This window comes from Pithys albifrons, chromosome Z (assembly GCF_047495875.1).
Source record: "Pithys albifrons albifrons isolate INPA30051 chromosome Z, PitAlb_v1, whole genome shotgun sequence".
NCBI lineage: Eukaryota > Metazoa > Chordata > Aves > Passeriformes > Thamnophilidae > Pithys > Pithys albifrons.
In genome coordinates, this window is record NC_092497.1 from 35,176,638 (window position 1) to 35,202,877 (window position 26,240).

At 38.2% G+C, this 26,240-nt stretch overlaps 1 protein-coding gene across 5 annotated transcripts in view; it reads left to right on the forward strand.

The window, feature by feature from the left end:
* The window catches only part of LVRN (laeverin), a 52,148-nt gene extending 26,716 nt beyond the window's left edge, over positions 1-25,432 (forward strand). For 2 of the 5 annotated variants that reach the window (XM_071581681.1, XM_071581682.1), the window contains exons 6-21: positions 565-719; positions 1,980-2,093; positions 5,378-5,518; positions 5,828-5,893; positions 6,026-6,091; positions 7,138-7,307; positions 8,705-8,781; positions 10,187-10,326; positions 12,870-12,925; positions 14,159-14,312; positions 15,152-15,246; positions 15,844-15,951; positions 20,260-20,430; positions 21,718-21,858; positions 23,081-23,156; positions 23,839-24,295. In XM_071581681.1, the coding sequence (XP_071437782.1) occupies positions 565-719; positions 1,980-2,093; positions 5,378-5,518; positions 5,828-5,893; positions 6,026-6,091; positions 7,138-7,307; positions 8,705-8,781; positions 10,187-10,326; positions 12,870-12,925; positions 14,159-14,312; positions 15,152-15,246; positions 15,844-15,951; positions 20,260-20,430; positions 21,718-21,858; positions 23,081-23,156; positions 23,839-23,985 (1,877 nt within the window). In that variant the 3' untranslated portion in view covers positions 23,986-24,295. The other 3 variants (XM_071581679.1, XM_071581683.1, XM_071581680.1) reach the window with 3 other exon arrangements.
* Positions 25,433-26,240: the final 808 nt, after the last annotated feature.

A 26,240-nucleotide genomic window follows, 5' to 3' on the forward strand; every position in this document is an offset into this window, starting at 1 on the left:
GTCAGCTCTCACATTTGAACAGGGAAACCGTTTCCTGTTCATAAGGCAGAAGGGCAGTACGGAGGTAACAGTCATGCTGTGTAAACAAAAAGAATCATCTCTTCTAAGGAGCCTTTCAGATAGGAGTAGAAAGGATACCTCTACTCACACAGCTGAAAGAGGAAGATTTTTTTATCAGTTGCTAGGCTGAAGAAAAGGTAAGTATAATGTTACCCAAACATGGGAGAAACTCACAGCAGATTTCTGGCAGCCATTCTCTCCTAGCCTTCATTTTCACTCATAACATTTGTATATAGAAGACAAACTACAGATCTTGGATTTGTTCAAATTTATTATGTGGCTTCCTGAAAGAATGGCAATCATAGGTGAAATATCTGACAAGAAGAAATTTTGGAGACCACTGGCAAATTTTGAGATACTACAAAGAACCACTAATATGTAGTATCCTTTAAATGGACACTGAATGAAAGTGAGAACTAAAATCATGTGATAATTTTATTTTCAAAGAGTTAAAGTTTTTGTTTGTTTGTTTGTTTGTTTGTTTGTCTGTTTGAACCAATTTAGATCTGGTTGCACTGCCTGAGTTTGGAGCAGGTGGTATGGAAAACTGGGGGCTATTGACTTTCCAAGAACCATCATTGATGTACATCCCAAAAGACAAATTCATAAGCAGAAAGGCAATGATTGCCTTAATTGTGTCACATGAGCTAGGACACCAGGCATGTGGTAAAAATTCTGTACATTTATTTGTCTATGACATTCTTTCCTTCCAGTTGCTGATGATGCAGTCACTGATTAGTAGAATCAAAGTTATTGCTGAACAGCAGGGGGTGTGAGCACTAGAGCGCTGAAAGCCTATTTGACCATATGTTCTGCTGTTCTGTCATATTACAGACTGCACACATTGCACAAGACTCATTAACACAAAACTGTTAATGGGCTACTTTTTTTTTTCTTACACAGTACCTGAATACCATGCTAAAAGACATTCTAAGGATGTAGGGATAACACTACTCTCTCTATACAGTATACTTACCCCTTTAATGGGAGAATTACTGGAGTTCATCAGTATATTTTTGTAGTGGCAGTGTAAGAAACAGCTTATGGTATGATAGAACAAAATCAACATGAATACGTTTTACGATCTTTTACTTGATTTGGAATGATAATGCAGTTGAACCTCCTTATTGAATATGTTTAATTTACTGTTATTTGCCAGAGCAACAACTCTTTGCACTTAATCAACAAAGCTAACAAAAGAGTGCACTTGGGTAGTGTACTTACATGCCTTTCTGACAGGGTATGTAATTTTCCAGATCTTCAGATGAGCAGAGTGTTTTTATTGTAGATCCATAAAATAAATGTCAGTACTTTACTAAACTATTTTAAAATAAAGTTGTGGCCGAGGTTTTTAAGAATTAACAAATGAAATATAAGTCCACAAGTGATCAGTTTTTGTTAAATATGAACTACCAAGTATAAGTACACATCAGCTGTTGTGGAATTTTTATACTTGCCAAGATACGGACTTGCAGTTTTTGGAAATAGTTTTTTCCCAAGTTATGTTTACCATTCCTCTGACAATTTCATTTTGGTAAGAACATGAAACAATGCTTTTGTAATTGCATGATAAATGCCCCACTTTTAATTATGGCCTTAGGATATTTTAGATGTTTAAATTATATTAAGAAGCATTTGAAATGAAATGTCCTTAAAGAATGACAGAAAACACTGAGATCCACACTCGGTATGAAATTGTAGATGAAGCAATTTAAAAATAACTGCCCTGAACTTCTGTATTTTTTCAAGGTTCACATTTTTTTTACTGAATTTTCACTATTTGAAGGAATATCCAGCATTTAATTCAATTTACATGTACACATTAAATAAAGTTACTTCAGCATAAGTATGTATATTTAACCTGCAAAATGAGAAGAGCAGTCCAAGGAGATTTTGAGTATTTTTTCTTTCTATTCAAGTGGTTTGGAAATCTGGTTACAATGAACTGGTGGAATGATCTGTGGCTTAATGAGGGACTGGCATCTTACTTTGAGTACCTGGGAGCTACCTTTGTTGAACCCAAGCTTTCACTAGTAAGTACTAATGCTTACATGCAAAGTTCCATCACATACAAAGAAAAGGCAGGTGTGGGAGATGGGATTTAATTAAACAATGCTATTATTAACTTAACTCCCATGGGGAAGACCATTAGGTCTTAATTCTTCCCTGGTAGGTCTCCATCTGTGGCTGGGCCATGCTCAAACCCAGCTCTTCTACAGTTGGTGCAGAGGACAGGTGGATATCTGTGATACTGCAGTGACAAGGAGCTGGTGTTTTGCCATAGATCTGCCATGTAGCAAACCCATGTTGTCTCCTAGGTCCTGTTGTAGCTGGTGGTTTGCCTCCTTGCCTGCCAAGCTCTTTTCGAAGCATCCCACACCTCAGATACCTTTACCACACAGTTGGACCTTTCTGAGTCTGTTTACCGCAAAAGATCCCTGGATGTCCAGTTGTACATAAGGCAAATATAATACTCATAGCTAATCCAACAGCAGGGCAAAATTCCTTCCTGTTCTGCACAAATAGGTATAAGCATAAATCCTGTAGCATATTAAAAAACTTCATCATTAAATTCTTGAGATAGGTGGATAGCTGCTGCTAATAGCAGCCATGATAAGAGATGCACTTGCCTGTATAATCTTAGAAGTCTGCACATAGCGCCCTCAGCTCCTGAAGAAAGGAAAAGCCTTAGTCTTGTCAGGCCCATGACTGCAGTTAAGTCTGCTTTTTATGTGGCTCAGTTGAAACACCATTAGTCAGTTTCCTTCTCATTCACCAAAGTACTTAATTATACGCTTAACTGGAAACTAATAAAGGTGTGTCAAATTCTGGCAGAAGAATCCTATTTTGCTTTGAACTTCAGCAACAGCTCACTTTATTTTCTCTAATACAGTATTTTAGTATCACCAAAAAGTTTAAAAGCTGCCAAATTTAAAATTGGAAATAAATTCTTGATTTCTTTTTAATTTTAAACTTTTAATGTAGAACTTTGCATTTCTAAAAATCAAGAGTTGACATTTGTGTCCATAAAACAAATTTTAATACTGACCAATAATTCTATTTGATAAATTACAGTTAGGTGATGTGCCTTGAAAATCCAGAGTAAATCACACAGGTGTGGGAATACAGGTCTTTCTTGTACAGTTTTGTGGGCCATACACATTCACAGTCACAGAATGGCTGAGGTTAGAAGGGACCTCTGGAGCTAATTTTGTCCAACCCTCCTGTTCAAGCAGGGCCACCCAAGAGCCAGCTACCCAGGACCATGTCTGGACAGCTTTTGAACATATCCAAGGATGCAGACTTCATAACTTGTGCAAGTGCTCAGTCATCCTCGCAGTGTGTGCCCATTACCTCTGGTCATGTCACTGGGCACCACTGGAAAAAGCCTGGCTCTGTCCCCTGTGCAGCCTTCCTTCAGATACACACATTGATGAGGTCACTTGAGACCTCTCTTCCCCAGGCTGAGCAGTTCTGGCTCTCTCAACCTTTACTTTTAAGTGAGGTGTTCCAGTCCCTTCATCATCTTTATGACATTTGCTGAGCTGTCTTCAGTAGATCTATATCTTTTTATATCGCCCACTACTTGGGAGGCTAGAATTGGACACAACACTCCAGGTGTGTCCTCATCAGTGCTAAGCAGAGGGCAAGAATCACCTCCGTCAACCTACTGGCACTACTACTCCCTCTAATGCAACTCTGGATACCATGAGCTTTTGCTGCAAGGGTACATTGCTGGCTCATGTTCCACTTCAAACTAAACTCTGAAAATAAATTTACTGGCTGTTTACAAGGAGAAAATTTGGTCAACACATTTGATGCCATTAATTGGAAGATGTGATCTTCTCCTTGAAAAAAAAAAGTGCTCAAAGTGGCCTGCAGTGTTTAAAAACACTAGTTTGTTTTCTTTACCTTTCCCTTTCCTTTTAACTTTTTCTTTATTTTTAAATCATCACTTGACAAAAAGACAACTTCACTGATTTATCAGAGAATCAAAAAATAGCTTGAGTTGGAAAGGATCTTAAAGATCATCTAATTCCAGTGCTTCTGCCATGGACAGAGACACATTCCACTAGTGCAGATGGCTCAAAACCCCATCAAACCTGGTCTTGAACACTATCAGGGATGGAGCGTCCACAACTTCTCTGGGAAACCTGTTCTAGCTACTCACCACCCTCACAGTAAAGAATTTCTTCCTAAGACCTAATCTAAATCTCCCCTTTTAGTTTAGTTTTTTTCCCCTTGTCCTGCCATTCCTGTGTCAAAAGTCAGTCTTCCTCTTTTTCATAAGCCCTGTTAAAGTAGTAAAAGGCTGCAATGAGGTCTCCTGGAGCCTTCTCGCTGCTGAACAACTGCATCTATGACAGGCTGTTTTCATACAAGAGGCGTTCCAGCCCTCAGATCTTCTTTGTTGTCCCAGTCTGGACTTAGTCTTAACAGATGCATGTCCTTCCTGTGCTGAAGACTCCAACACTGGAAGCAGTATGCCAGGTGGGGTCTTACCAGAGCAGAGCAGAGGGGCAGAATCACTTCCCTTGACCTGCAGGCCACACTTCCCCTGGTGCAGACCAGGATGTGGTTGGTTTTCTGGGCTGCCAGCGACCCCTATTGGCTTTCCATCCACAAGAACCCCCAAGTCCTTCACAGTAACTGCTCTCAATGCTTCTTCTCCTAGTCTGTACTCACGTCTGGGATTGCCCTGACACAGATGCAGCACTTTACACTTGGTCTTGTTCAACTGCATTAGTTTTCCACGGGCCCACTTCTCAAGTTTGTTCAGGTCTCTTTGGATGGCATCCCATCCTTCTGTTCTGTCAACTGCATTGCTCATTGTGCTCACTGAGGAGCCATTTTCCCTCTATACTCTTCACTAGGTGACAACAGAAATGCCTCCTTAGCTAAACCTTGGTACACTCTGTAGCTTGGTTTTTAGGTTATTGCTCAGGGTTGTAGCAGGAGAAACAAGTAACTTAGGAGGAAAATGTTGCCATATGAATGATACACAGATGTAAATGAGATACAGGCTTTCAGTTTTCAGTATTTGTTAATTTGCTGTTTAATGTAGTTGACTTTTTTTCCCTGATGATTACACTGTAATTGACCCAAGCCCACAGTATTCTCAGATGTAAAATTTTCACTGATTGGAAAATGGAAAATATTATGATCAGGTATGTTGTCCCTTGTACTTCATGAGAAAGAGAGTGGGGGAAAAGGTTAATTCCTTGCTAAAGGGCAAACAATTTGTAATAACACTAATTCCATACTCCACATTCTCTTTGGAATGTTCAACTCACTTAGATTTGTCTTTTTCTTGCAGGATAAGATCTTTTATGATCATGTTGTACAGCCTGTCTTAAGGGAAGACAATGAAATAGTTCGATCACTGTCAGAAAGTGAAGACAAGATCAGAGGATCATTTTCTTTAATGTCTCTGTTTGACAGCATCACGTACAACAAGGTTAAAAAACACAAAATTCTTCACATTTGTCACAGATTCTAAACTACAAAGTACCTTTGAGAGGAACTGTTGAAGAAAACTGTTTTGTCATTTAAAAATCATTTCTGCTGTACACACAAATTTATTGGGTGTTGTAAATCTATATGTCTACAAAGGAAATGCTGGGAGCATTTTTAACCTCTGTGAAGTATGAAGTGTAGGAGCAGCCCGACTAACTTTTCTGGAATATTGTTTGAAAAAATAGTGCAATAATAATTGCAATAATAATTTATGCTTTTGTTGTTTTTTTTTTTTTTTGGGGTACTCCAGGGAGCTTCTGTAACCTGGATGCTTTCTGGTTTCCTGACTGATAAGTTGTTCATCAAAGCACTTACTGTAAGTTTCAAAAAACCCCCAAACCTCTTCATCTTGATTTATAAGCTTGAAAATGGCAATTGTACAAATTGCTGTTTGCCTTGCTTTTCATTGAACTGTCATGGCTTCTGATGCTTGTTTGATTCTGCACAGTCGTATCTGAAAGAATTTGCCTTCTCAAATGCTAATCAAGATGATCTTTGGACCCACATCCAGAAGGTACTCATTTTATATCTCTAGTATTCTTTCTCTGGTGTTTGGCACAGTACAAATTTGAGGCTTATAGTATTTGTAGAAGGCTGCACTGGAATGTGGCTATCCCTAGTGCAGTCTTTCTCTCACATAAAATTTGCTTTGCTGGTTTTTACAGCTAATGTCTTCACAAGTGCTTATTTGGCTGCTTTTCTGTGCCTGAGATCAGCGGAACTAAGCACAAGGAGCAGAGAGATGAGATGGGAAATGAAGATCAGGCTGAGTTTTGTGTTTCGTGGTGATTGCATAAGCCTACATGGAGTTGGATAGCTTATTGTTCTGGAGCTTAAGTTTTGCCAGATCAGAGTGTGTGGTGCCTTGGGCTTGATGATCAAAGATACTGATATGTCACAGATCCAGCAAAGTCTGTGCCCAGAGCAGTAGCTCAGCATTTCACTCTTCAATAGTTTTGGCAGAAATCTGACTAAGAAAACAGATGCTAATAATAGTTTATTTTTTAAAAATCCACTTTCCTGTTCCCCTAAAGAAGGCTTCCATTGTGTTGCTGACTCAGGCGTAAGTTTAGAATGAGAGTTCTACAATTTCAGATAAGCAAGACTGTCACATCTTTGAAGCCAGTGAAGACTGTACCAATTCATGCTAGTTGGGACTTCAGCTTAGTATCTTTTTCAATTTGTCTTCACTATTCAGTTTGCTCATTAGGTCACTCAAAAAGCTGTGTGTTCTGGCAGCTTTATTTGAAGGAAATTAACAAATCAAGTCTGTCATAGCCATACACTGGTGTAAATGTATTAACACCAAAAAGAGAAAAGTTAGCAGTCAGGTTATAGAACGAGTAATGTCACCTCAGTATTTTATAATTCCTGAAAAAGGCTTATGCTATATCTATTACAATGTCAAAAATGTCCTTTGTACTTTGTTACATTGATTTTTTGCAAGAGCCAAAGACCATGAAACTGCTAAGCAGATGATTTCTTTAATATGTTAGAACAACTCCCGAAGTGTTGCTGAAGAAATATGAGTAAGTACCTGTTTATCTGTCTTTCTTGTAGGTTGTAAATGCACAGGATGAAGTTCAGTTGCCAGCATCTGTAAAGCAAATAATGGATTCCTGGACATGCCAAAATGGGTTTCCAGTTTTAACATTAAATCTAACCACTGGAACAATCAGACAAGAACAATTTCTTAGTAAAAAGAACAGAAAGAGTACTGATTCTAACAAGTATGTTTTGATTGTGTTTTTATTGTATGTTTAAACCATGTTTTTTCAGGAAACTGTTCAGTTAGGATGCTTTGACCATCTGATTTTTTAACTTGTTGATTTTCTTGTCATGGCTGTCAAGTAGAATCTATTTGAGACTGGAGTTTGCAATAGTTCTGCAAACTCTGCTTGTTTTGACAAAAAGTTGCTTTCCTCTGGAATAGTGACTTTTCCAGACACACAATAATGAAGAAAACATAGACCATGAATATATTGCAGGCAGGATTTTTGTTTGGAATTTTCTTTCCTCATCCCTTGTGTCTACAGACTGGAGGTCTGGATGAACCATGCTGCAGTTTCTTTCCAGTGCACATATTCCCACTTGCTTTTGCCTGACAAGGATAAAAGAGTTGCATTTAAATACTTTTATAAATGGCCCCTTTCTCAGAACACGCCAATATCTGATATGCAGTTTAAAGCTCCTGTCAGTGATCATTGCTGAGTGCTTGTGGCTTTTGAAAGCTGTGCTCCTTATTTAGATGTCTAAAAATGGTAATAGAAGGAGTTTCCTTTAGTCACCCACTTTGGAAACTCCTAGCTAGAGTTTGAACATTCCTGAAATTCAGCAGCTGACATGAGCATTGGGGTGTATGGATAGTGCCCATGAGATATCATGGGGGGAAAAGTGTAGAGAGCAAAACCCAAAGCAGTTTTATTCGTCACAGCTACTGCTGGTGATACAAATAGGCAAATAAATTTTGACAAGAGCCACAGAGCTTCCTTTGCTGCCATTCCCCAGGAACTGCAGAGCATTAGTCCATTCAGTATTTTTGGTTACCTCAGATAAGGAATTCCAAGTTATGAATGTGAAATCCTTTGCAGTTTGTAAGAGCAAATTACCAGGTGAATGTAAGAAAATTCACAGCATGGATTACAGAATTTTTCAGGGTATTGAAACTTTCATCTGTGCACCAGGAGTTTTACCTTCCTTCAGAAAGGAAAATGCAGTTGTTTGAATAACAGCTGTATTGCTTGAATGGGGCCTTGTTTTAGTAGATACCCTTTTGAAAAACATCTTTAAGTTCCCCAGAGATAGGATGAAGTGTAATAAGTGAGGAGAATAAAACTATTGCCTGAAGAAGGAAAGAGAGCACAGAGAGACAATGGTATTCTAATACCTAGCACTGAACAATATTCTTGATATAACAACCTATTTAAAGCCATGCTAAGACTCCCTTATGATGAACCTAAATGCTGACCCAGCCTAAGTACCACCATCTGATGAGGTTTCATGCATCAGAGAGGAGAAAGGTAAATGATATTCTCATAAAAAGGAACTAATCTGTAATGTAGTTTAGCATCAGCTAAAAGGGTTTTTTTAATCATTAGAATTAATCATATTATAATTTTTTTTAAAGTAACACATGGATTATTCCTATTTCTTGGATGAGAAATGGATCATCACAACCCTTAATGTGGCTAGATAAAAGCAGCAGTAAGTGATGCATTTGTTTACACATTCTAAAACCAAGCTGATAAAAGCACTCCACACTCTTCTATAAACAGAGTATGTATTTGAACTGAATAGGGAAATAAAACTCTAATAAAGAAATGTCTGTCTTTATCCATTGTGATGATTTTGTGTTAAAATAGCAGTAGATTTTCAGTTAGGTCAATACAATGTTTTTTATTATGTTGCATCAAACTTCAGTGAAAGTTTTTAGTAATGCAGTATGATGCATATTATGAATAGATATTTCCACAGTAATTTTGATTTTTGTAATTTTTTTCACAAATCCAAATTCTTAGTATGTTAGGCCTTTATATTATTTTTACCCCAACAGATGTCATTGATGTTAATGCCAGCTTTTGTGTACAGATAGGATTTCAGCTGTGAAATACCAGCAATTGATCAGCTCTAGTAGTAGATACAAGACTAAGAAAATTAAAACCAGCTGTGTGAAGTGACCCAGTATTGTTACACATGAATATCTGTAACAACAGAAAAAGAATATTTTCAACAGCATTCAATTTTTTAATGCAAATTAAATGAAAAAAATACTCATCAAAAGAGTACGATGTTAAAAAGTTTAAAAGCCTTATTTTAGAAAAGTGAGTTTATGGGCATCCCCATCAAATAAAAAAGTCATGTTCTTTCTCAGCTCTGTACTTTCCAGTAAACAGCTATATTTTTTGAGAAAGAAGTCAGCCCTGAACTCCTTCAGGTTTTAGATCAGTTATAAGGAGGTGCAGAGACTAATGCATTGGAATGCTTAGGAGCAAAACTACTATACGCTGTGTACTTATTGCAGCTCTCCACCCTCTGTTTGCAGGGGTTAAAAGTTACTTCCCCTCTTTTTCCTATAATAATATAGCTTGAGTGATAATTAATTTCATAGCATACAGACAAGTAAATAAGCAAAAAATGGATGTATACTCCTCTGAATACAGAATGAATCCTGTAGTACTTGCTCTGTGTAAACAATGAAATCTCAGTCTTCTATTCAGAGTAAAGCAATGTTTTAGTCTAGACATTTGGTCAAGACTTTTAGTCTAGACTACTCACCAGTATTGACTTATTGTCTTAAGAGAGTTTGCCTTCTCAAATCAGGAGTATTGTAGTAAGTTAAACTGTCATTTGAATACTCTTCTGATGAGGCAACCTCCTGCTTATAATCACAAGACGCTCAGTACCTGAGGCGGTCAGTGGCTTGTTGAAGTTTTACTGCTGAGCAAAGCAGAATTCACAAATAGTCAGAGCTTTAGGAGAATTCTCTTTGAGTCCAGCCTCAAACTTGTGTCTCAGATTGTGGCAGAGCACCAGCTCAAGTGTTTATAAATGCAAGACAATTTAGCAATGCATGGGAAATAAAATTACATATTCTAATGTCACTTTACAGAAGTGTTTCCTGAAATGCAAGTTTTGGAGTCAGAATATGACTGGATCCTGCTAAATGTAAATTTAAGTGGATACTACAGGGTAAACTATGACCAATTAAACTTGAAAAGACTAGCACAGTTGCTTGAAAATAATCCAAAGGTAAGATCATGTTTGTTTTCTCAATCTTGTAAGAAGATTCATTCCATATATTTCTTCTTGCAGTTCTTACCTGAAATCACATTGTTGAACATCAGGAATAAGGAGAAATTCACATAAGAAGAAATGATCCACCATTGCACCACTAGTCATTAGCAGTCTTTTGTAGTGGAAGAGGACAGACCTGATCAGTTTCATATAAGCACGAAAAATAGCTTTACATGGAATTCTGTCTTCAAAATTATCTTAACAACTTTTGGGTTCTTCTAATCTCTTTAAATATGGCTCACAGAGTTACCAGTATGAATGTGTGACTGAGCTTAATTGGGTGTTAGGCAACCATGGAGAAGGAAAGCTGAGGGAAAGCTTTTTACTTCTGCGTTTCCTCAAACCACAGTTTCTGCCTGTGAAATTAAAAAAAAAATCTTCTGACTACTTTTTTTGGGTTTGTTTTGTTTTGTTTTGTTTTGTCTTGTGGAGGTATTTTTTGTTAGTTTTTTTGTTTGCTTGGTTTTTGTTAGGGTTTTTTTTTTTTGGTTGGGGTTTTTTCATTTGTTCATTTTTATTTTGTGGAGAATTTTTGTAGCACTTCCAGTCAATTCCAGTTAGGCTCTTTCAGTCCTCTATAAACACTAACTCAGAGTAGATGTCATCCCACTTCTGACTAGCCACAGCCTGGACTGAAAGTGAAAGTGGTACAGAACCACTGTGACTGTATGTGGGGTTGCATTTTATCCAATGGTGTCCAATCCTACAGTGAGCCAAAGGCTACATAATAATGTCAGGTAACAACACTAAGAAAATTTAACCTTTTGACATAGTAGTAAACAATGCAGTCAGACATCTCTACAAAGTTTGGACATGAGGCTGATCAGAACATGTTAAACCTTTCTCTATAGTGAATGATTGCACAGACCCATCCTTATGGTGTATAAGAAGGAAGCTACTTTAAGGGCAGCTGACCCAGCCTTTTATCCCCCCAGCCCAGCTCAGTCTCATTTACACAGATGACATGTCCCATCCCCACCAACCAGCCCTCAGTCTGTGTGGGGAGCACGGGCAGTAGATCAGCTCCTTAGGTAGCTGGGGAAGGTGTGGTCAGCAACTTCTTGGGAGTGTCAATCTTGCCATGGTGGTGACCTGGGCATCTTGCGCCAGCTAACCTTTCCCCTACATTTCTCCAGAACACTGGATTCCTTTTCTCTAGGCTTTTTTCTTTCACAGCAAATCTCAGTCAGCAGGAAATTATGTTTGCTGACTTGGGGCCATTTTTTGGCACCGTATAGTGTTGTAAAAAGGAAACTATAGGCCCGTTATGAGGTTCACGAATAGTCTATTTGCTATAGGTTTGATTACACTTAAACAAGACAGACAGGTTCACAAATAGAGGGTTTATTAAATGGAATGTATGCAGTTCTTTTGGACTGCTGATGATAAATGCATTAACTGCAAAACAGTTGTATATAGACCAACAATATGGTTGCAATTACAAGCTTAATTTCCCAAGTGAAAACAGTCGGTGTGGCCAAGGATGCAAATCTTACCGAAAAGCATCCCTTTTTGGGAAAAATGAGGAGGACAAACACATAGATACGCACATATGATTTTGTGCCAAACTCATCCCCTAACTGGATAAAAAATCAGGGTACATTCTTTACCTTATTAACTGCTGTTGTGCAAAGTGTTGTGGGTGGGACTGTGGTCAAACCCTCTGTTCTTTGTGGTAATATATCTTGGTAGGAAATGTTCTTGGTAGCAGTTGTGCAAAAGCATCCATTCTTTGTGGTTGCATTGTATGGTTCGTGGTATCAAGCAGAAGAATGAGACTGGGCAGCTTTCATGCCACTTCACATTCTTCACTGGTGAATGGCAGCACAAACCACCTGTCCCCCAGTGTCCAAGCCGAAGGGGCATGGAATGGGGATGAGACAAGGAGTACCAACAGTCCTCACAAGAGCATGAGCTGTAGGCAGGGGTTCACCCATGGCTGTGCTTTGGTCATTTAAATCATGATAGTACTAGACACTGCTCTGAACTGAGTACCTATTCTTAATTGAGACTTCAAAAGGAAAGAAAAAAGTGGACCAAAATCATATAACTATGATATTTGTAGGAAATGTGGCATTTCCATATTTTAATTTTCATGACAGCATGCAAGTAAGAGAGGTCTTGAAATTCTGTGCTTAATGTATTGTATTTGCATATTTATTTATAAAACTATATTATAGTTCTATGTAGGTATGTGTGTATATATATATGTGTGTGTGTGTGTATAAATATATATATATCTATAGATATAGATATAGATATATACACGTATACATGTATATATGTATATGTATATGTATATGTATATAAATGTTCCTAAAATCATACTAATAATTTCAGCTTACAATGCAGGATTCATTTTACAATATTTTGTAGACTTCTTTTGGCTTAGAAAAACTGTTAGGGACTTGTCTTATCCTTCTGTCACATTGAAAAGTGTTTTCAAACTCTTAATGACATGTTTAGATCTATTAACACTACATGAATGCTTTCTGCAGGCTATTCCTGCTGTCAGCAGGTTCCAGCTGATAGATGATGTTTTTGCCTTGGCACAGTAAGTATGTTTTGAATGTCATAGAACATAATTAAACAACGTCATTGCATTTAAGATTGCTACTTCTGCATTCTGTATATGTGTCTCATAAGAACAACTGCTTTGACAAAATGATGGGGAAGTTATTTTATCCCTTCTTTTGTCAGTGCTGAGTGATTTATTTCAAAACTTCTTTTGACTTTTGTTCCAGGTCTTAGGAAATTACAATGAGTTCTTTAGGGACTAGTCTGTATTTGCTGTAACTGAAAAAAATTCTGAATGAAGATTCTGAATTTTCTTCAATTTATTCTTGGATATCTCAGCTATACTGGTGTAGTTCATCTGCCATTTCTCTTGCTGATGTATGACATAATTGTTCATATCTGTGGTGCTAGAGAGGTCAGCAGAATTGTAGGGAGCTGAAGAAGCATGAAAGTTGTCTGTTTCTCAAATGTACCAGAGATCCCAAAAGCATCACACATCTATGATGGGGGACCTCTGGGAGGAGGTGGCCAAAGCCTACTGCCTCCCTTCAGGCAGTTCTAAAAGGAGGAAGTAAAAATTCCTATTCCTCCTCTCATAAAAATGTCCCTTTTCATAAAAGAACTCAAAACTAATCCTAAGGAATGTAACTGTATATAGAGCGATGCTGCTGTATAAGTATACTAGAAATGTTTTGGGAAGAGAGAGGCTCAAACTGGAATTTTATTGTGAAAGGTCCACACTCAGGCACAGAAATGCAATGCTGAACTAGTTAATTCCATGAAGTGTGTATGTGAATTAAATTGACTGATTTTTACAGAAATGTACATTCCACAAAAGAACATGCAGTGAAAATAAGTTGTTTAGCAATAAAAATACTAATGTATTCTAATTCAAACAGTGCTTTTTTCCTTCCTTTTGCTCTAGTGAGACTGACGCATACTGACAGTGTGCCTGTACTGTATCCTGCAGACAGAATCACAATACAGTGTGCATACTGCCAATGCTTACTATCATGATTGTCCCATCACTTTGGTAGCAGCACTGTGCTCCATAGTAGATGTTTTGAGAGTTCAGCTCCTAAAATCATAATAGTTTTACATTTATTTTATTTTTTGCAATATCTTTTCTTGGTCACCCCTCACAGAGTAACCTGGTGTTTTATTGTCAGTTTCATTAAGTAAGCAAATATTTCTGGTAGGTACTTAATGCTCAAGTGTATTTGGGGTTTTTTTGGTTGTGGTTTTGTTTTGTTTTGTTTTTTCCACATAGGTCTGGATATGTTCAGATTGAAACAGCACTTGAACTAACAAAGTACCTTGCCAGAGAAGATGAACTCTTCATATGGAATATGGTATTGTCAAACCTAGTGCCTGAGAATTTGGAAAGTACACTAAAAAACTATGAAGCATATCCACTTTTAAAGGTATGACCTTATTTGGTTGTTAGCAAAGGTACTAGATCATATAAATACATCAGTCTAAAATGAATGCCTTTTAAATTCTCAGGAATGTAATGATGACAATGATGGGCCAAAGTTTTTGTCATTCCTTTTGCATGGTTTTGTCAACTTTTTTTTTTTTTTAATAGGAGGAGGTACTTAATTGTGTATGTTAGTCAGTGATAAGTATCCTGGAATCTTGAGCAATTCTTATTGTAAAACAGAAATATAGTTGCCTTCTTTACATTTTCTTCCTGGGTTTTGTATAACTGAGAGTCTGGAAAATACAGCCACCAGCAGTAAGTGAAAGGACTAACACTGCTATGTATAAAGGGATATAGTATGTCTTTGCTTTGTGGTTTGTACTGCTTTTGAGATGATTCTGTCTCATATTTGACCTCCCTGAGGTGATACAGTCATATTTATGTCCTTGGCTTCTATTTGAAGATTTCGTTTTTGTTTAAAGTACAATCCCACAGTATTAGTTCTCTTAAGTTCTAAAAAATAAAGGTATGTTTAAAATACATGAGAAGAATACAGTATTACCTACTGAGAAGGTTTTTTTTCTTTTTCTCTGAGAATGAGTATTTGTTTTCTTTCTTAGTGATTTCAAAGGTCCTAGTCATGTGAAATGGTAACTTGCCAGTCTGAATTGATGTACAGGTGCATTGAATTTTAGAATTATTTTATAGTTTATAAAATGTGCTATGTTGTCAAGAAATTAATAGTGGTAAATATTCAGGATAAATCTGAGAAAATAAGAAAGATAAAAATAAAAACTTGCAACTAAATGAAAGTAATTTTTCTTTCCCTTCTTTTAAAAGAAATACCTTTTAAAGAGAATGTTGCCAATATACCACTATTATGCAGGTTTTATTCATAAAAATGTTGATGCTTTGGAGGATGATTACTTTGCTCTGTAAGTATTCTGTTTTTCTCAAAAGTTTGTTCTGGTGTGGTTGGATCTGATACATTGCAGTTTGCTTGTGTAAATTTAAATACAAAATACAGAAATAATTTGCTAACTAATATGACATAATTGATTAGTTATTTTCACTGTCCTGTGTGTATTAATTATGGTGCCACCTCCAACGAAACTGCAGGCTGCCACTAGTTGGTGGAAAACTGACAGTAATGAACTTAAGATATGATTTATGGATAAATCCCTAAACCTCTAAAATACTTAATTTTGGAAGGTCACTACTGCTGTAGGCTTGAATGTCAGAGTGATTTGTACTAGATGTGACTAGGACCTTAAAACTCCCAAGAAAGATATAAACCACACAAAAAAATAAGAAAAACAATAGTGCATTGTTTTCCTCACTAATAGCCATTAATATTAATGTCAGAAGTCCATTATTGGCTGTTTAATTATTTTATTAAACCTCAACTGTTCCTAGTAGAGGTTCTCCTGTGTTAATGACCTTCTGTACTGAGACTGTGGTAGTAAAACAGAGTTCAAGTACTCCAAATGTGGAATGCATATCTTTTATTACTACTTTGGCTTCTCTTCAAGAGTGTATTTGGAAAAACTTTTTGCGACAGCATGCTGGCTGGGCCTCCAAGACTGTTTGACCCTGTCATCTGAACTGTATGCTAAGTGGATGGACAATCCTGAGTACAAGTAAGGATGCTGATCTGCTAGAGGTGTGCATGCCCAAATGAGCTTGAAAGTTAAAAGGCTGTTACAGGGGGCAGGCAGAATGAGAATGCCTCTGTACACTGCTTGACAGAATGACAGAATTTTAGACTAACTGTGCCCCCTGCAACTTCCTTCTCTCCCCCAAATCCCATCTTTATGATGATTTCATAATTACTGGTTTTTACACAGACTTTACAGGGAGAAGGATGCAGATTTCGTGAGGGAGACTAAAATCTCGTTAGCCAAGTAACAGGTGAACCTCATATTAGTGCTAATATCCCATTTGGTCCAGTCCCTTTGCTGCAATACAGCCTTAGACTTATCATGTGTATCAACTCTCCTTCTAAGCTATTCTGTGTGATACAGGCATCTGCCCATGCTAAGCCCACCAAATTGCCTTGCATGTTCTATATTCACATAGAGAGGTGTTGGGAACAGCTGTCAGTTCTTCCGTTGTTGTTGGAGCCTAGTGGTCAGGTATCTGGTCTGTAAGAATGGAGTCTGGACTATGGCAGGAAAAGTCTGTATTCAAGTATTACATCATCAAGAAAATTTACAATGCATTGAAATTCTTATTCTCTTTTTCTTCCTCTTTCTTTTGATGTTTTTCTATGCAATAGTCATATAGTATTGGCACTGGTGAGTGAGTATTTACAGTTGGTTTTTTTTGTTGTTGTCATCGTAACAAATACTTTGTTGTTATTTGTACCTCAATATATATAGTTGGCTAAGTGAACTGGACTTGCACTTTTATGTTTGTAATTTTAAAATAGCTTCACAGTGATCATCCTCATAAAAAACAAACTGAGCTTTGCAGTTAGACTGAATATTTAAATAGCCTAAATACATTCTATTACTTTCTAGGGAGAATATTCTTACAATTCCACACTAAAGGCAACAATGCAATGCTGAATTCTCAGTCTGTTTTCCAAATAGTCACCTATCGTCCCCTATTTATAATATTTGAGGATTTTTCTCCAGTGGAATACTACATAATTTATTTGTCTGGAAGAGCTGAAAAGTTTGTGAATTATATTAGCAGATTGAATTTTGAATTAGATAAAGAATATTAATTCTGCTGTCCTTCTTAGCACTGAAATAAGTTCAAAGGGACTTTACAGGTCTTAAGCATGGAGCAAAATGCAACTCTGTATTTTGTTAAGTGAAGCAAAAGATCATGTTTTAAGGAAAATAAAACCCCACAGGAAATATGCCCCTTAGATTTCAAGTGACAGATCACAGTTCCCATGCAGTTAAAGAGGAGACTTCCATGTGCTGCATAGGAAAGAAGAAGGACACAATACCTTTTTGACTCATATTTCACAGACAGATGCTTTAGATGCTTTTATGTTCTCCAATCTGAGAACAAATTCCTAACAAGACACTATAGCTGTTCTGCCACAGGTGGAACACAGTGGGAGTAATGCTCTCCTGTTTCAAATTGTGTGATATACTTTCAGCTGAACATTTCCAAACAGTTTCTGGCATAACTTGACTGGACTTGATATGGTGCATTTTTCTCTCTTTCATAAAAATAACAGGACAAGAGCTGTTATTCCCAGCCAGCTTCTCAGTTTTACTCCTTTTTGCTTATGGGAGTGAAGTGGAACTTGCTAAATTAATGTATTCTCAGTGGTGCTGTTACTGGCTTGTCTTCTTTTGAAAGAAGGAAATTAGCCAAGAGGGAGGGACAGTGTTGCCACCCTCAGAAGTTATGAAATCACTATGTCACTTCTGCACTGGCTCCAAGAAAACCATATAAAATTACCTACCCTACTTTCCAGCAGTTTTTTGCATCATCCCCAAAATCTAGAAATGAGAGAATCCTGACAGGCCGGTAATATTAAATCATAAATCACTCCCAGAAAAAAATATCAAGATTGAAAAGTCACATCCCTCACCTAATATAACCTCAAGTTCCATAGTCCCTCTGGACCATAATGGACTCCCTCTAGGAACTACACTACATAAACCACTTCAGGGCCACCATGTATGCCACCAGCCAGTAGACTATTGTCCCATAGTAGACTATGTGTCCAGTCTGCCTTGAATATTGAATATCAGAGCTGCAGCCAAATGATGCACAGAATTTGTCTATTTGCAGTTCACTCACAACAACCTTATACTATGTAACCAAAATCTTCTTGCAACTATTAGAACTGTTGCAGTTGCAAAATAAATAGCTGTATTTTAGCCAAAATAGATTTACCCTGTTATTACCTTGCCATGGTCCCTTACTGCAACATTATGAAATTATTATTGAACAAATTACCAGACCCTTTAAGTCAAATAAGATCTGTCACAGAAGGACTATCTCACTCAGTCTCAGTAACTGTCATTCATAAGCAATCCCTTATGTTCCTGCAACTACCTAAGTAAATGAATCCAAACTACATGTTGGAGTAAATATAAAATATACCCACACTTTCTGTTATTATGCCAGTGAAATCCTCCATCCACAACAGGGCAGCCAAAATCCCTGTACTTGCATTTTGACTTCTTAACAAGTGATATCTGTCGTGTTGTGCTGGTTTAAAAGTAAATTAGTGGAGAAATGAACGAAGTGCAAGAGAAATTACAAGTCAGAATCACAATTTACTAAAAAGATTACAATAAATAAAATGATACAGAGAAATATGGTTAGCTCCTGTGCTGAGCACCACATAGTCCCCCTGAGTGCAAAGTGAAAGGAAAGGAAACCTGCTGGTGAGGATGCTGGTCTCAGTTCTCTCAAAGTAATGACTGCGGTCCTGTTGAGAGTAGTAGTCACAGTTCTGTTGAGGTTCTGATCCCCCTAGGGATCTGACAAGTGGTACTACAAGTCCCGAAACCTGAAGATGATATATGCTCAAGTTCAGGTGGGAGTGCCCAGTACCTTCCCCAGGCCAGGGAGTTTCACAGTGGGTGATTTAACTCTGTGAGTCATGGGATAATTTGGAATAGTTGATGGTCTAGGTCATTTCAGGTGCCTAATGTGCCAGTCAACAATGGCCCATTAGCAGATATGACCCCTCAGGCTGGGTGTTAAGGCGCTAATGCTTCCCCAGGGTGGAGTGACCACAGATGAGTCATTGGTGTGAAGACAGAAACATTCCCCTGTCTCACAGGGTTCTTTATGACCCAGCCTGTAGCCTGAGGTGTCATGTGTGCCCTGGGCAGGTGCTGCAAATGATCCATTAACAGTCCCTCAGAAATGGTATAGAGGGTGTAGAACACACAGTTTTGATTATAACCACATAGTGACAAACTGCTCTCTCTCCTTCCCACTTCACCTTCATTTTCAGAGTTTATAACTTCCTTGTCTTTAACTTTTTGTTTGAAGGTTGATGTCATATATCCTTCCTTCTGACTAACATCAGCTCTCTTTCTGTTGGTAGCAGCCTCATTTTCTCTAGAATGGTTTACTGAAACTTGGGATTTTTTTCAAATTATATTTAAATTTGAAATTGCCCAATTTTGGGCCTGAAGAATGGGTTTTATGACCAGAAACTTGTCTATTTTTCCAAGTGTATCTTCTGCTCGAATGGAAGATAGTTTTTAACCTCTGTTTATCATCTTAGTCTAATGTAATCATAAGCAGATTAAAATTATGCTAGTGGGAAGTGAAATGTTTTGTAGCAACAGGAACCATTCTTCTATAGAGAACTAGTCCAAAATACCATTAGCTGAAAGTGTTATCAGATAGCCTGCATAGTAGAATACTGCTGTCACTGAAAAGTGTTGACAATGTCTTAACATCATGGACACATCATCACCAAAGAAGAAATTTTCTGTTCAGTCCTTGCACATAGTATTACACTGATAATGTTTGCACTTATTTTCTGTTACGAAATTCACTGTGATGTTGAGGAGGCTGCCTGTTGCATGGAGAAAAGTCCCTTCTGTTTCCATTTGTGATGCAAATGGCTCTTTCTACTAGATGCATTCACTGAAGAGACTGAAAAGGCATGCTTGGGACGATGCATATATGTAGCAGTATGCTCTTTAATTCTGTGATCCATTTCCTAGGCTGTGATGGGAAACAGTGGCATTGACACTGTATGTACAAAAAATAGCTTGGTTCAACTGTCCTAAAAATGTAGAGGCTTTTGGTTTTCCTTTAAACTTAATGCTTTTTCTATGCTTAAATCATGAATAAAGCAATCAAATTTCCTACTTTTATTTACATTGCTATTTTATATTTCCATTCATGTCTTTTAACTGTAAATAAACATTTGCTTTCTGTTAAGCATTAACATTGTTTTGCCTCTGGAACAGTACAGTACCTTTTAATCATATTTTGCCTTGCAGAATTCCCTTTTTAATTAAACGAACAGTCTGCTGCTATGCTGTTGCAGTGGGAAGTGACAAAGAATGGAATTTTGCGTGGGAAATGTATACCCATACTGACTCCACAGAGGAAGATAAAGACATCCTGCTCTTTGCCATGAGCTGTGCCAAAGAGTCGTGGTTGCTGTACAGGTGACCTTGATCAAAGTCTATCTTTGTGTATGTAGAAGTAAATAGTAAGAAGACAAATACTGTGCTGTGCAAACCTGGTGGAGGTTGGCCTGCCTCAGCAGTGTGTGTCTTATCGAACACTGGAAGAATCATAAGTTTTCTTATGGAGCAAGTATAATAAATGCGACAAACACAAATAAATTATCCTTCTGCAGATATAACATGTTTGTTATGTCTAACATTGGGCCTGTCTTTGGTCAGTGTATGTAGTGACCTTTTCAAACTAAAATTAACAATTTTGTACTGGTTTTTGGACTTGGACCCCATGAGCTGCCCACTGTAATTACTGTAAGAAACAGTAATTATAAATTGCTTTGACATTTTTCTTTATCATTTATGACTTTACCTAATTTTCCCAAACACCGTCACCGCTGCTAATTTTGATTCCAAGCGAAAGTGTCACAGCCTCTGTGTGGACTGCCTTCCTTCCTGTGCCTTAGTAGCTGATAAGTGAATTGTTTTTTTCCAAATGCCACCCTTAAAGTTTTTGTGGGTAAGGAATGTTAAGTTCTGGTTTTCCTGGCCCTCAGAATATTTTATCCATTATGTTAAGCATAGTAGTGGCATGCAAAGGGGAGAAACCCCATTCTATCCATAAACCAGCTGCCTGCCAAGACCCTATGAGAAGAATAACTCTGAAAGTGTTCCTTCGAAAGTAAGAGCATGCCAGGTGAAACACTGAGTCAACAAAGACAATAATTACTTACCTTTCCAAGCTATTCAGGCAGTCACTGTCACTAACAGGTAGTTCCTAAAATACTTCTGGAATCCTGCCTTAGCCCCCATGAAAAAGCATCTTATTGGGTCTTGTTATAGGGGACCCTATAAACTGGTCACTTTTGGGTAACAAGAAGGTCTCACTGCTGGCATACTCTCTAGCCTCCATCTGTGTGACAGCAAAATCAATCTCCTGAAAAGTGGGAAGCAGTTTTCCCCTCGTTGGCTTGTCTGGTAGGAGTAGTTGTCTTTCTGTAACAAAGATAAGAAATGCCCATACATCCACCTTGTATGTTATACTCTCACTTTACTAAAATGTGAAGAGTCAGTGTGCAAGAATAGGATTTCATGAATGTTCAGGAAAATACCCCAAGTTGAATACACAGCTCAGGCTGACATCAACTTTAGTACAACCTTCCATATACTGATATTTGTTGAGATGGAGATTTTCCCAAACTGGATTATATTTCCAGATGATCAGCATGATCAGCAGCAAGTGATAGGTGCACTTCTTACCTTCTTTTCTAACAGATACTTGCAATATGGACTCAGTGATACATTATTTTCTTCCAACTGTACTTCAACTGTCATCTTAAATGTGGTGGCTAAAGATATTGGGCATCGCATAGGCTGGGAATTTTTTACTGAAAATTGGCCACTGTTAAGTGAAAGGTAAGCAACCAGCTTTGGCTTCCTTTTATTTCTGTGGCCTTTTGGCTTCTTCCTCCACCTTTATGCATAAGCTATAAAATTCAGGTGCAGATTTTCCTTCCATAAATGGCTATTTGTAATGATTAACTCAATTTCTTAAGTGTGCAGAGCAGAGTTTTCAGAGAATTCAACTCCGATCAGGGGCTAATGTCAAAGAAGAGCTCATGTGAAACACAGAACACTTTAAAAATTAGTATGTTCATGACTCTTTCAGGGTTTTTAAGTGTTGTATTTCCTGGAAATTCTGACTCTAGAAATGGGCCCATCTACTAGCATTTCACCAGTGTGGATGTGAATCGATAGAATAAGATCATAACCTCTTTTCCAAAGAGAGTATGTATAGATGCAGGATTAGAGCATGCAGGTGTGCAAGCACTAGTAGGACCAACTACAATGACTGAACACCTAATCCATCTCCAGACTACCTGCACTGCTGCAAGTAAACTGCAAGTGAGGTTGGGCTACCTGTCTTGAGCAAAGCAAGTATTTTGATGTGTGTTTCAAGGCTCCATCTCTCCGTGGCACTGGTGAAAAGCAGCAGTGCTGTGACAGAGTACATTCCAGCTGCTTTTGACAGTAGAGGAGGTAATTGTGATCCGTAAGTGGCAGCATAATGAAACCCAGGCATTTGGGAACATTCAAATGTGTAACAATTGCTAACACTGGAGAAGGCACATTGTAGCATATTTGTGTCTACCAGCTTGTTCCCTCACAGAGCCTTTTTGTGTTCTATATTGAAGAGAAATTTTCTGTGAAATTGACCCATTATTTTCAAACTAAAGGAATAGTGCAAGCGTTTATTTATATGCCATCCTTAAGATACTAACAGAAACACAAACTTGTCAGAATCATCACTGGTTAGCCTTTCTAGCTCAGTTTGGTTGTGTGGGCTCATAAAGAGTATCCATTTTAGGCAAAGAATTCACCAAAGTAAAAATACCAGACCTTACTGGGAAATGGAAATGAAGGATAATTATTGTGCTTCACCCTGCTGAGATGTCTAAATTGAATGTTCATGGTATTTCTTTAAAATCAAAAAAAAATACACAACTGCAAAGTTCAGCTTAGCTGGTATTTGCAACCCAGTGAATAAAACTAACTAGTTGTGGGTATTTTCAAATGAGATTAAATGTAGTGTGTTTGCTAACATGCTGTTTGAAGGACCTTTATCTCAATTTTACAGATATGGGCAGGAATTGTTGCATGATGTATTAAAAGTCATGGGAAGATTTGTCAATACGGATGTACAGATCCAAGAGGTAAACCAGAGAAAGTTTATTGCCAATTTTAACCTTATTATCAGGTTGTAAATACAGGTTTTCAAATCTCTTGTTTTTTTAAGAAATCATAGGACATAATTTTGGCATGTTCCAAGCCTCTAGGTTTGGAGCTAAGTCCCAGTAAATTCTATCAAAACTGTCTCATTTTCCTCTGTAAAAATCTGTCTGTAGAGATAACCTTTGCCATGATGTCTACAGGAAATGTACCAAAATTTGGGCTGCTGGCATGATGTTAGGTTGTCATGCTGGCATCTGATTTCTCATGTTGTTTGTTCACCACTCCCCCCTGTATTTCTTTACTGTTCTTCAGTCCTCACTTTTCTTTTGCTTATTATACTGATGGGAAAGATTTCTGTTCTGTGATTGTAAAACAGGCAGCACAAGAGGATTCTGCTACTCAACTAGTTCTAGACAGTGTGGTACCACCAGTACCAGTGAAGTTGGCTGCACTTGAAAGGATTTGTAGAGGAACAGCAAAAGGGTACATTCTTGATATGAAAGGAGCTTTCTCACCTTAGTATAAATCAGTAACCTTGCCCCATCCCCTCTTTAGTCTGTCATCTCCTCCTCTGTGCACTTCTGCCTAAAGCATTGCCAGGCACTCAGTTGCTTGCTGCAAGTGGAAGTTATGTGAACTAAGCTCACATGTTTATTTCTTCAGTTGCAGGTTTTTTATAATGCAACGCTGGAGGAGGACGAGAGAGAAGCTACTACTCTGCTATTGGAATTTACAAAATCTGAAAATATTGAAAGGAGAAACCTATTAATCAAAGTTGCCAGCTGGTTAGAGAAAAATGTATATGACTGACTTGGAAAACAATTTCCAGTACATTTTACAGTGTGACTCAGTATCATCTTGCTATTCATTTTAAGCTGTAATTAAAGATAAAGCACAGTTTTATGAGTCACATCATTGTTTTCCCAAATGGAAAGTCAGGCTAAAATAATTTACGAGAAAAAGAAAGATTCAACAATAACAAGTAAAAACATATTTGCATATTATATCTAAACTAATTTCCTACTGGAGGAAATTTACTAGAGGTGCATTGCTAATAATAAACTAACATATAACTACAGTTCTAAATCCTTTGGTTTTTTCTAAATATCCAAATGAAAGATGTGGTACAAGTTTGTGGCAAAAAAAAACCAAACAACCATGAGAAAGCTGGAAGAGGTTATATTCTGAATTGCTTTATTTGTACAGTGACCTGTAATGTGCCTGTCTCCACTTCTATGTGGAGGACAATAATTTAGAGCAGTGCCAGGAAACATAAATTTCAGAACTACTTAAGTACCCCAAGGAGTCAGAACTAAAGAATCCTGAAATTTTCAGTATGACAAATGAATGCCTTGTCATTCATGCTTTATTATTCCACAGAAGATCTATACTTAATGTATCTACATTCACATTTGTGTTTGATTAGGAATGTGTTTTTGAAGGGACTATCCTGGGACTATCTACATTTAGCATGCTTCAGTCCCCAGGATGGTATTGGAGTGTGTGAAACTGGATTCTTTTTGGATGAAATTTATCTGGGAGATGATGAACTACTGGTTTGTGCCACCAGAGAAGGACTACCATTTGATAGTCATTTTGTCCATGTTGTTACAATGCAACCAGTCCAAACCAATCCTTCTGGAACATCACCACTCTTGTTGCACTGAGGTCTTGCTGATCATAGAATCAGAGAATATGCTGAGTTGGAAGGCACCCAGCAAGGTCATCCAGTCCAATGTCTGTGCTGTAGATATAAGCATCTTGCTTTTACATAGCCTTTTGGAGGTGACAGTCAGACATAATTCAGTCCATTACTACTGGGAAATCATAGTAGGCTGTGCTTGAAGCAGTATGGGATTTTCATCCCATGAAATTTATTTATTTGTGGAGTAACAGTGTTCTGACAAAATTACTGTACTGGTGATCAGGTTAACATAGGAAACACTGTAACGTGGGCATGCAGATCAAGTTATTAAGAGTACTGCACTATGAGCACACAAGGAATTAACATGTTAATATTTAAGAATTTTTCACAGGCACCCTCTAAATACATTTAAGGAAAACACTACCATGTTGAATGCACTGAATCTGCTCTGCACCCCATGACCGCCAACAAAAATTGAAACTATTTTGTGACTGATTGAGAATCCCTTTACTGTATGGGAATTACAGACTGATGCACACAAACCTGTGCTGGAAATATTTGGTCTCTTTTAGCATTTGATCCAGTTAAGGATAATACCAAAGAAAATGGTGTGCATTCTTGCAAGCCTTCATCAAGTTGGTTGAAAAAAAGTTATCAAGGCTGTGGTGAATTACAAGGGTTTTATCATAGAAGGGGTTGGAACGGACCTTAAAGATCACCTAGTTCCACCCCCTGCCATGGGGTGGGACACCTCCACTGGACCAAACTGCTCTGAGTGCTGTCCAGCCTGGCCTTGCACTCCTCTGGGGATGGGACACCCACAGCCTTTCTTGGCAACCTGTGCCATCAGTGTTGCTGTTTCGCTTCAGTTTCCCACCACTCCCACTAGTTAATCACTGGCTCTGTATGTCTCTTCGTGTGGGCTAAGCAAAGCTCCAGGAACATCCCACACAAACATTTTATCCCATGCCCAGTAGGTTCCAAGCATTTCAATCCAACCATGAGCAACCACTCTCCTTTCTAGCCACCTTCTTAGGCTTTTGTTACCTTCTTCTTCTTTCTACTGAACAAATCTTTTAATTAAAAATGCCATTATGTAAAAATTACTAAAAGGATTTTAAATAAGCAGCTATTTTCAAATAATGGCTCCTGACCAGTGTCTGCAGCGAACACCTCCGTGCCGCTGCTCGGCCGTGGCAGCGCCGCCGCTGCCCTCTGCGCCCGCACTGCGGCCCCTGCCAGCCCCGCTTCCTGCCCGGCCCCTACTCCCCCTGCGGGTCCCGCTCTTGCCCAGCCCCTGCCCCTGCGGGCCCCGCTCCCTGCCCGACCCTGGCCCCTGCCGGCCCCCCGCCCTGCCCCTGCCCGGCCCCTGCTCCCCCCGCGGGCCCCGCTCCTTGCCCGGCCCCTGCCCCTACCCGGC